Below are 12,256 nucleotides of genomic sequence, written 5' to 3'. Positions count from 1 at the left end.
CATGCAGCAGTGCTGGGCTGTACATGCCCCCTCTGGCCAGCAGGGGCGCCAGATGGGGAGGGGAGGATCTGGCCGGAATAACGTGATCCTTCCACGTGCTACGTCCAGCCAGAGAATCCTCACCCTGCCTGGTGAAAAGAAGTGGCCTGCTCACTCCTCAAGTTAAGAAGGAGACTTGAGCTCAGTGCAGCCTCCCGGGGTTGGTAGAGGGGAGCAATGCCCAGGACTGACTTAGGTAGGAGCACTGGGTGATAAAATGGGAAAAAAATCGGGATAAAAATATTTAAAAAATATATAAATAAAAAATAAATACTGGACAGTTTACGTTGAGCTGGCATTGGGTAACTTGTGTAATGTATTGCCAAATGTTACAAATTAAATTAAGGAGGACAATACTTAAATAAACAGAACAATTGTATTGTGTTGGTTATTTATGAAAGCCTTGTATATGTGGAAATTATGGTTTCATAACTTTTCCGGCTTCAGGCTTTTAATATTATATTCTTCATGCATAACATATTATACTCCACTTACAGCAACACCCAACCTTACATTCTTTCGGGAAATTTAGCAAACACAGGGAGAGAAAGACAAAGAGGGGAAAGAATAAAGAGAACAAAACAATAAAGTAGCAGCAGCTTCACCTAAAAAAAGGCAGATTGAGAGAAACAAGCCAAAGACCTGTCTTTTGGTGAGTGAAAATAAAGACAGACAGAACAAGAGACTTGTACAGCTTGTAAGAATGGCACAAATTGGATAAAACATGTATGTGCTTCTTTTTGTTTTTCCTAAAGAGCACAAGATCTTATTTACAAAGTAATTGCTCGTTGTCAGCCTAATTTGAATTCTGCATTTCATATATCATCCCATACTCAAGGGACGCTACACTGCAGTGGCGAAGTTCAGCCCAGGTAAGGACGACACTTGACTCCTGGTGTATTGTCAGTAATTAGGAAAGATGCCAACGTTTGGATTTAATATGCCCCTGGGTGAGCATGGGTGCACTTGTTAGGAAATTCTTCAGTCTGGTCCCCAAGGAGCATGTCAAGCATTTCTGTGTCAAAGGGTTCATCGTCATTAGATCTACACTCAATGTATCAAGGGGTATCTTGAAAGGCTGAATAGACGGAGCACTGAAAAATCACATCATCTCTGTAAGTCTTAGCAGTCAAGTTATATGTCTACATTTTTTTGTAGGAGGTAGTACAGCAAAGTTGAGATAATCCTATGTTTCTCTGAGATCAGCAGAATTTTACCCCTGGGCATTATATGGAAATTAGCAGTGAAGACTAAATATCTGTATTTGAGAATTTAAAAAATTCATATAAGTAGGAAATATGTGTCTTAATGTATTTAAATCATTATAATTGAATTTCTATGGAGGTAAAGTGTAAGTGTCTTTTTCAAGCAAAATTTCCTTTGGAGAATTTCCAAACTTGGAGAATTTCCAAACTTCCAAACCGTTGCTCCCTCGGCACTTGTGATAAAACTAAATATATTGAAATAGTCTAACAAGAAATGCATTTGAGGTCTTCATGAAAACTTTGTATCAATATTCTGCATCCTTGTTCATTAATGAATGCAAGCAGAAAATTATTAAAGGCACTAATAAAGTGAGAACATTTACATGTTCTGCAGTTTAATTTAAACTTCTATTATAAATGCTGACTATTACAATGGGATTTGGAACAAGTCTCATTACCTATCCATAGAGAGAGCAGATAAAGCTTTTACTAAAGGAAAAAGGATAAGAAAATCCACACAGGATAACAAAGCATATGGACAAAGCAATACAAATACACACGGGCATATGCAAGACCAATTTTGCACAAATCAACAGCATGCATGTATAGTTACACTCTCAGACTCAGAGGAATAAAAACAAACAAAAACCCCTACTGCACACGTTAAAAAATATCTTCTTATAGCTAATACCGTAGTAATTGTATTGAGAATAGTGTAAAAATGTCAAACATTTCAACAGCGTGCTGGGCTGCACTGTAGCACTTTTCGTTTTTTCTTCAGCTGCACAAGCAGCTTTCTGGATTTAATTGGCTGGTGGACACACATAGCTAAGAGGTGAGGGGCTTAGTGCAGAGTTGGAGGGTCTAACTGGTATGTTAAACTTTATTCCAGGAGGGATCCCTGAATGCAGGATTTTCTGCTGCCCTCCACTTCTAATGAGATAACTTAGTGTTGCGTCAAAGACCAAAATAAATTACACACAGATTCTGTGAACTATACTAGATGTGCATTCTGTGTGTAGTAGAACATGAATTTGGGTTTTCTCTTGTCAAAGAACAATCTCTCTTGCACCCTGATGTGACAACAGTGCTGCAGAGATGAAATTTAGAAAGTCTTTCCAGGGGGAAGCTTTCCATAATTTTTTGGTCACCTGCTTCACAAATTTTAATGAAAAAGAGGTGGGAGTATTATTATCACAAAACTAAGCGGGTCCATTTTATGTTTTTATATTTTGCGCTTTCTTGTGATATGTGACAGTTCATGTTTGAACATTTTGCACAGCATCTCCACTGGTAAAACTAAATAAAGTAAATATCAGCACCACTTTCTACCAACTATCATGCACAGAGGTGGAAGGCTGATGCTTTTTACTCATTCTTCACCCTGAGAACCTAAGAACCTTGGTGTCAATAATATTTACTGCACACAAAAAAAAGAAGATGTGTGCCTGGATTTTGATAAAGAGAACCGCATCATCGAGAAAAATATTAATTTCGATTGCAATTCTGATTTTAATTTGAAGCAGTTTTGAGTTAGAACAGAATATATGTTTGCAACACAGTGGATTTAACATTAGTTTTAAGGGCAAGTAATCAGGTTTAGAATAAATTAATATTTTAAACCTCTGTGAAGACTGAAAAATGTCCCCCCACTTACAGTAAGTGATATGTGTGTAAAGTCCCTAAAGACAAGTGGACTTAACTTTCACTTTACAAAATGAAGTGTATAAAAAAGGATTGTTTGTACAGGAATGTCAAGCCCATGTCATAAATCTGGAAAGGATGACTACCAAATGTTGTATATACTACTGTCAATAGATGTGAAAAAACAAACAAAGAAAAAACAGAACAACGGGGCTGTAGCTGCACTTATAGGCAGCAATCACAACAGGAAAAGTGTAGGCATCTTAATGTACAAGAGATTTAAAGAGAGGATGGATTCTCAGAGGAGATGATTCTTCAAGAAGTTCTTAAGTGTAGAAGTACGACTTATCTCTGACAGCATTTAGTGGCTCGTTCCACTGTCAGGGAGCCACTAATGAGAACAGTCTAGACTGAGACTGGCTTGTGCATAGAGTGGATTTAGATAAGGTAATCAAATACAATCTAACTCGCTGCAGCATGGTCATAAATATCATATCAAATAGCTATGTATTTATCTATTTCTATTCACTTTTTCTTTCACTTCATTTTTATATTTCAGCTGTTAAAGTTATGCTTTATAGGTATATTTTCACTTTTATTTTGTGTGCTTTGTTTTGTTATCGACTGCAGGTACAAGACACATTTAAGTTTACATTGTACCATGTCACTCTGTTTATGACAAATAAAGTATATCAAATGTTTCATGTTATCCGTGTAATATTCATGTTGTCATCCAAACTTTGTGATGGTAATGTCAGCATTGGTAACAGCCGTTTTGATTCCACCAAACATCGCTCTGATGTCATGATCTTAACCGTTATTTAAACTTGCTCACATTCTATCCAGCATCTCTTTTATCTAGTGGATATTCTTGACCTCTGCCCTGAAATTGTCAGACTTAACTGTGGGAGGGAACAACACCTGTCATTGGCCTTACTGCTTTGGGCAAAGTGTGGAAAGATCATCACACCTTGAGACAGAAACCGAAATTTAGAAGAATCCTACAACTTGCAAAAATTGCAGAATCTATTTGGCACTGGAGTCGATAAATGGCACGGGGAGCAAAAATGCTCCTGCTGTTCTTGTAAAACAGTGTTCATTCTCTGTTGTATCAACCGGAATAATCTTCAATTTATAGAGGTCACAAGGAGAAAATACACTTATGAAACACTAGTCTTTAACTGGTGAGCTGCTTGCAACAACATCAGAGCCAGGAGATAAAAAGACCTAATACTGTTACCAAGGATAGTCCGGATGCAAAAACTGTAGTGTAGTCAAAAAAATACTTGACCTTTTTAAAATGTCAACTCCAGAGGGATGGAGAATTTTAAATTATCTTTCGTGCTTTGTAAGTATTTGTTTTTCCCTTTTTTTTTTATTTATTTTCCTTGTATGTAGGTCTACTGGGGTCACCTCAAAACGGTTCCATACCCTGTACAGGGTAGAAGTCCAGAAAGACTGCTGGTGCACAGTGCCGACAAAGTACCAAAAAAGCCAGGGCAAAAGGAGCTAAAGTAACTTACATGTATTAAAAACAGATAAACAAATAAAAACAAATATTCTTAATGCTGCTGAAGAAACACGGATGAGGACAGGCACTGCCAGAGCCATTTACTTTTTGACACAGGACTCCAAATGTTCCTTGTCTTTTTGATTGTGGGTATAAAGCATGTCCAACTTGCAAGTGCAAAGAAAAGTTAAAATTAAAGCTGCAAGTAGCGATGAACGGGCCCTCGCACCCTTGTGCACGTTCAGGCGTGCTGCAGTGGAAGCGCTTGTATGACTTGCATGTAGATTCTTCAGGCCTGGACATTTAGCGGCTGACACCACCCACGACTCTCTATATCAAACCATTCAAAAGTTATGGCAGAAAGTAGGAACTATCAGATATCGACCAATCAGATGAAGGGGCGGGGCTAATTTGCAGCAATTATGTTCAAGGACTCAAAACTGAGTCCGATGACACCACCCACGAGTCTTTATGTCAAACCATTCAATAGTTATGGCAGAAAGTAGGAACTATCAAATATGGTCCAACCAGATCAAGTGGGGGCGCCCTTTTTGGCGTCTATCGTCGCCACGGTAACACTTTTGACTGAGAAAAGTAATGTCGTCGCAGGATCGAGACGCACATTTTGATGTATAACACACCTGGGTGCACGTTACGGTTCGGGCCGTATTAACAGCCGAAGACATGGGATAAATTACGGCCAAATTACACGATTAATTCAAAATGGCTGACATCCTGTTCGGTTTCGGCCATGGCGCCAAGAGACTTTTCTTTAAGTTGCGACATGATACAGGTATGTACCGATTTTCCTGCATGTACGTCAAACCGTATTGTGGGGCTTGAGGCACAAAGTTTTCTAGGGGACGCTGTTGAGCCATTAGGCCACGCCCATTAATGCAAACCATGAAATATCAAATTTATCGCCAGGCCTGGCTTGCATGCAAAATTTGGTGAGTTTTGGGGCACATTTAGGGGGGCAAAAAGGCCCTCATTTCATCGGAAGAAGGAAAAAAAGGATAAGAAGGAAAATTCCTACAGATACAATAGGGCCTTTGCACTGTAAGTGCTCGGGCCCTAATGACAAGTCTGTCCCATTAAAAGGAGAAGTATGTGTGGTGTCACTTGGGTCAGTGGAGAACCATACTCCATATGCTGTGTTGCATTTTCACCTTACTGAGTGGGCACAATCAAGAATAGGATTTGTTTTTCATTCCTATCATAACTTCTGTCCTTTATCTTTATTCATGACAAAATAAAAAAGCGCTTTCGAAATAGCTAAGATTATTTTTCGATTTTCTACATTTCCTCTCTGAGAAAACCTTCCTCTCTCTTCATCAACCAAGCAGACATCATGTATTCCTTGAGCCTGTACAGTTCAACACTTATTGACGTGATTATGAATACGTGCGATTGGTTTAGTGAGGTAAGTGAGAAACATGGCCACATTAAGGGTGTAATTTCTCCTCTAAGTGCTCTTCTTTTACATTCTGCAATCAATTACTCGGTTAAGAAAGTTATAAAGAAAGAGGAAAGCTTATAGCTAAAAAGATTTTAGATAAGAAATCCAATATTTCACCTTGAAGAGAAGTGATGTGGAAACCGCTGAAGGAAAATGGACATACTAGTCCACTCTTGTTAAACCTTCATACGCCAAATTGTATTGCACTCCTTGGTTATACGAGGGCACTTGTGCTCATGCTTATATGCTGATAATCTAAATATATTGTATTGCAAGGAGCAGCATTTTCTGATTGTGTTTTTGTTTTTGTGTGTTTTTTTTTATCCCCAACCCAATAGACATGGGTCTTCCAGCACAGTTTCACAGCTCTATGAAATTGAAATAAAAGTCTAAATTAATTATGAAATTGACTAAATTGCTGAATATATCCACAGAGGAGTCAGTTTATCTGCTCTAAGTTACACAATTTAAGTTACTCAATGTCCAATGATTACAAAATCGCCGGTGAAACAGATAACATGTCAAATGGGAATCTGAGCTATAGAGATTAAATATAAAAGTGATTTTAAAGATGAGGCTTGCAAAATGTTTCAAAATAGCAGGGACACCTGGGGCCTCAATAACAAAACGTGCGTGGATTTCAACGTGAATCCGTGCGTGGAATTTTTGCGTACGCAAAAAAATATTCAGCTGTTCAAAACTGTGCATACGCCCAAATCCACGCAGGTTCCTTTGAACATCCCAATCAGCGTGGAATCGAGCATATATGCCGGAGCACAACACTCCTCCCTGTCGCCTCCCTCAAGTAGATATATTTGAATATGATAATGAGGATAATTATCCATTAAAAACCGTTCATCTTAACAAGGAACTTGCAAAAACAAGTAAAACAAATTAAAAAAAAAACATCAGCTGTGAGCTGTAGACACTCCTTCTCACGCGTATTATATACTAACGGAATAAGCCGAATGTACATGTTTATTGAGTCTTACACATTGTGGATGTCCGCGATCACCTTTCTCATAAGCAATATGAACAATATAAACTTATATTTAAAACATGAAGCATCACGATCTGATTCCTCCGCTGCAAAAAGACAACTTGTGCCAACGGGATTATCGAGGTGAAAACGTGAGAAATAAAGAGCAAAGTTGCTGTAACTCAGAGTGATGCATCTGCAGGAGGAGAGACTGGTCTTAGTCCCGGACTCCATCACCGGAGAAACACTTTCTGGAGTCCTGCAGCACCTGCAGCCGACTCGATATCACTCTGAAAGTTGCCTAAACATTCAATAAAAACTTAATTCATTCAACTTTTTTTTTTTTTTTTTTTTTTTTAAATTATTTTTATCCCGTTTTTTTCCCATTTTTACCACCCCGTGCTCCTACCTAAGTGACAGTCCTGGGCATTGCCATCCTCTAGCAACCCCGGGAGGGCCCTGCACTGAGCTCAGGTCTCCTCCTTAACCTGAGGAGTGAGCAGGCTGCATCTTTTCACCAGACAGGGTGGGGCTAATTCATTCAACTTAATTCATTCATTGCTGAGTCACATCAGTTCGTACCAACCAACGTTTCCGTGAGATCTTTTTATTTTAAATATAAATAAAATAAAATAAAATATTTTAAAAGACAACTTTACATAACCGGTTTTTCGCTGCAAAATGTATTTTAATGTTTTTCTGTCCAGACACAGTTATTGGATGTTTTAGGATCTGGCTTTAATCTCCAGTATTCGTCCCATACGGTTGTCACGGTGACAGAGATGTCCGACCTGTAGCAGCTCCTGCTGAAAGCATCATGTTGGTCTGAGCCGGAGCAGCTGGTCCAGTTCAGGGCAGAGATCCAGAAGGATCCTCTTGGTATCTAAACCAGCTGATGGTCCAGTCTTCATCCTGGACCAGCAGATCGGTGTGATCTGATGCATCAGCAGGTTCCTCTAATGGAGCCAAAGCTCCCATTGGGATTTGCGGGTTCCGTCGTTGAGCTCCTGCCTTTAGTTGTATGTTCAGATCATGTGGTTGATTGTGAGATTGTTGCAGCTCCACTCTTGTGTAACTTATCTGGTGATGTGGGGACTGTCGTGTCCTTCACATGGTCGTGAACTTATTGTTGACGTCGTGTTTCCTCATATTCTGCACTTCACTGCATCACCAGTGAAACCTCAGAAAATTGCGTACGCCTGACATGATGTGTGCGTGAAAGACCGCAACTTTCCACGTTCAAATCACGTTTCGCACATCCGACCGTGAGCGTAGAAAGTGGCGTACGCATGTTTTTTGTGCGCCGCACGTTTTGTTCATGAGGCCCCTGATGACTAGAGGTGGGAATTGAAAAGCAGCTCCAGCAAAATTCATGAAGAATCTGTACACCTCAAAACGTGTCGCTTGTGTTATCCATGCAAGTTGGGGCTGGAAATGCATGTAGCAACAAAACAAAGAGGTGCATCACTGATCTGGTGGCAGAGTTTTTTTGACATTTGTGACAGTAAAGTGGTCGTGTTGAGTAGGGCTGGGCGATATGGACCAAAAGTCATATCTCGATATTTTCTAGCTGAATGGCGATACTCGATATATATCTCGATATTTTTTCTGTGCCATAATTGGGGTTTCCCCCAAAGCATTATAGCATAGCATCTCTGTTAGCTTCATTTTTTTCTGAGGCAAACTCTTAAAAAAACAATCAGTTTTAATACAAAGCCTCGTGCCAAATGTCACACAGGTACCTTTTATTAACAGAGGTCTGCACAATATCAAAATGTATAAAACACATGAAATAAAAATAAACTGCCTGCATATATAGAATAAAAATGCTTCTTGAATAAAATAAAACAAATATCCCTTTCCTGCATAACAATTAAATTAAAATACACTGTACAATTAATACAATGTAGACAGTAACAGGCAGACTTTTCCACTGAGGTTGACAGTTGTGCAAATAACAAAACATTTGTGCAAATCTCAAATAAAACATTCAAGTCAATTTGTCACAAAATAAGCTATATCAAAATCAAAAAAAATAAATAAATAAATAAATCATTTTTTGTAATTTTTTTAAATCGATATAAATGATATTGTCTCGTACCATATCGCGTTTGAAAATATATTGATATATATTAAAATCTCGATATATCGCCCAGCCCTAGTGTTGAGGCTAAACACCTGTGAAGACGCATTTGTTTCCTCATTAAAACTTGGTCTGGAATTGAGGGAATCAATTAATGAAGCTGAATGACAAGCAAAATCAACAATGGCATCTCAGTCAACATAATCATACCAATCCCCATCCCTACCGATTACACAACTAACAAGAGACTACATCAACTATGTCAAATATCAAAAAGAAATGGGAGCTAAAGTTACGTAGCTCTTAAAAATAAAGATGGAAAAGAGTTTACCCCACTTTAAGACTGCATAGACTGATTTCACCAAGACATGTTTTACATCTTAATTCTTCATCTATTTCTTATGATAGCTATCAACAAAAATGTGCGTTCTTTAAAAAATATTTCAAAACATTTGTTGACCAAAATGTAAATTTGTTTCCATACGTATATGGACAAAAATATATATTTGAATAAAGAAATTTGATTGGCTAAATTTTTATTTTTTGGAAAAGGAAAAGGGAAAAACATACTGCCTACAGCTTTTGGCTATAAAGAAAAATTAAAGAGCATCATCTGGAAATTTCCATGGATAAACAAAAACAATTTAATTTTCCTGTGACTGTAGTATAGCTTTGGCATTGCACAGGTGTCCCCTTTTGTTATACGACTTACAACTCTGTAAAACACTGACTCTAGTCTTATGTCTGCGTTTTAAAAGTGTTGAGTGTCACATTGATTTGTGATACCTTTATGATGACAGACATTTGATTGAATAGCAGGCTACAGCTCTGCCAGGCTGCTTAATTAGTGATACAAAAAAGAAATCCATCTGAAAGTAAAATGAATGGTTGGGGAACATTTGGAATAGCACACTGAGATATAGTCTATAGTCTATTACAAAACAAAAACAACCACAAGACAGATTAACCGAGACGCATTCAGTATATTCACAGTTTACTGGAGGATGAGCAGCGGGAGAGGATCAACACAGGCTCCTCAGACTAAAGCATAGATTTTTTTTTTCTTTTAAAATTCCAGTTAAAGCCTTATTGCACCCACTCTAGACAAATATAACTTTTCCACCCCCATGATAGGGTCAGTGTTCAGTTCAGATTAAACCTGTGTTACCTGAAGAAATGGAAGCCAAGCGGAAAGCATCAGGCTGCCGGTTGGGGGCCACAGGTTCATACGGAGATGAGTCCTCAATATCTCCACCTGAAACAAGGACATTCATTTTCACTCAAGTGGAATACCTGGCACCAAAGCAGTAAATCAATATTTAAGAATGTATTTTCGCTTCAGTTTGAAGTCATTTCAATTCTCACATGCATCTAGCAGTTGGACAAGTAAGATTGTTATATCTTCTTTGCTGTAACAGATTAATAGTTTGGGGTTCAAAAGTACCGTTATACTTTAATGATTACATTTCATAGAACATGACTGGGTGACCCAACAACTGACCCCTACAATGAGCTTTTTTTTTTCACATGGAAAACTGGATTATCATGACGATCAAATCATATTTCAGGTGTTTGTGATATCTCGACTTGGGGGAACAGCTAGAAGACTAAAACAGGATCATTGCATCTTTTCAGGTTGTTTGAAAAAAAAAGAGAAAAGAAAAAGCAAACAAATCAAATTAGCCCTCAAATGACGGAGCCTTTCCCATGCGCCTGCTTCTCTGTGGATTGTAGACCCACATTTAAAATTCATAGCCATTCAGTGTGATTGAGACAAAGCCTCCAGTGTGTAGTAGCTCTGCATTCTGATCCTAACAGAAACACAATGAGGGTGTTGTGAGGATGGCTCAGAGGCCACTTGCTACAAATGAGAAAATCCAGTACCTGTTGGTACAAGACAACACTTCCAGGACACACTATCAGTAGATCAAGGCAATTGATATGGTACGTTTCATTCCCACGCCAACAAGTTCCACAGACATTTCCAAAATAAATAATACAAGCTGAGAAAATATCTTGAAGCTATTCAGATAATGAATAAAAAACATGCCTGAGTGTGTGTGTGTGTGTGTGTGTGTGTGTGTGTGTGTGTGTGTGTGTGTGTGTGTGTGTGTGCGTGCGCGCGTGTGTGTGTGTGTGCGCGCGTGTGTGCGTGTGCGTGTGCGTGTGTGTGTGTGTGTGTGTGTGTGTGTGTGTGTGTGTGTGTGTGTGTGTGTGTGTGTGTGTGTGTGTGTTGTGAAATACGTTTTGATCACACAACTCTTTTATTACACCTTTAAAGAGCGCAGCTCTGTACATGCAGCAGTCACATCATTATCCAAAATAATGAAAAGGTTGGGACAAAAGTTGAAGGGTTTCTTTTTTAATGGAGAAAAAGGAAACTAAAGACAACTATAGCAGGAAAATGAAAAAGAAAGCCAGCCTGTATGACTGCAAACAAACAGAAGAATCTCTTAGTTGTCTGCTGAAAAACAGCATCAGAACTTTGGAAGCTGAGAAACGTTAACTCCTCACTGCGACTCTGAAGGAGACTGCTCCACACCCCAGCAAGAGCAGTTTGAACATCACATAGCAGGGATTAGGGAACAGCATGCATACTGACCTGGAAATAGTTTTTTTTTTGTTTTTTTTTTTTAAAAGAAGAATGAAAAGATGTCACGGCTTTAAGTCTTTCAGTTTAACTTTGATTAGCCATAGCCTGCAATGACGCCTTCTCCTCCTCAACTGAAGCCAGATCTGGTGCACCTCAAACTGCATTGAAAGTACCGTCTGCTGAAAGTAAAGTCTACTGTGAGGTTTATGCAACTTTTATCATGCCCAAACGGCTTGCTGTGCTTCACAGACCACAGCCTGGTGCAGTGTTGAAATTGCAACATACAGCAGTTAGAATATCACTACTGTCGAGACAACAAAGACACCACAGATGGTTGAAAACACCTGTTGTGTATTTGCAAATGCTTGATCTGGCCCAGCAGGTTTTGCTTCATATCACTGATCTGGAGTTTAAACAAATTTTGAGTGACATGGCAGAAAAGATATCTAGAACTGGAACATGAAATGGTTTTCTAGCGTTTGAAAATCAAAGACACAGAGGAATACTTTATATTAAAAAGTTAAATGTATCTCAACACTTTTCTGAAACTCACACAACTGGGAGCAGGTCAGAGAGTTAAAAAAGGACCAAATGAAGGAGGCAGAGAGTAGGCTACACCGGCCCAAGAGCAACCATCAGCCCCAGAGGTCCAGTCTACTAGGTCTGAAAAGTCCTGACTCCTGCAATTACTAAGGAAACTGGAGAAGCATGAGGAGAGGGGTTTGGGGAGGACAGAAAATCCAC

The 12,256-nt window shown here is 38.9% G+C and overlaps 1 protein-coding gene across 2 annotated transcripts in view; it reads right to left on the bottom strand.

Moving 5' to 3' along the window:
- LOC133450373 (GDNF family receptor alpha-2-like) overlaps positions 1-12,256 on the bottom strand; it is an 81,992-nt gene that overhangs the window by 49,780 nt on the left and 19,956 nt on the right. For both annotated transcript variants that reach the window (XM_061728938.1, XM_061728939.1), the window contains exon 3: positions 10,088-10,174. In XM_061728938.1, the coding sequence (XP_061584922.1) occupies positions 10,088-10,174 (87 nt within the window). The remainder of the gene's footprint in view (positions 1-10,087; positions 10,175-12,256) is intronic.

Source organism: Cololabis saira, chromosome 9 (assembly GCF_033807715.1).
Source record: "Cololabis saira isolate AMF1-May2022 chromosome 9, fColSai1.1, whole genome shotgun sequence".
Taxonomy (NCBI): Eukaryota; Metazoa; Chordata; class Actinopteri; order Beloniformes; family Belonidae; genus Cololabis; species Cololabis saira.
This window is presented reverse-complemented; position numbering and strand designations above follow the sequence as displayed.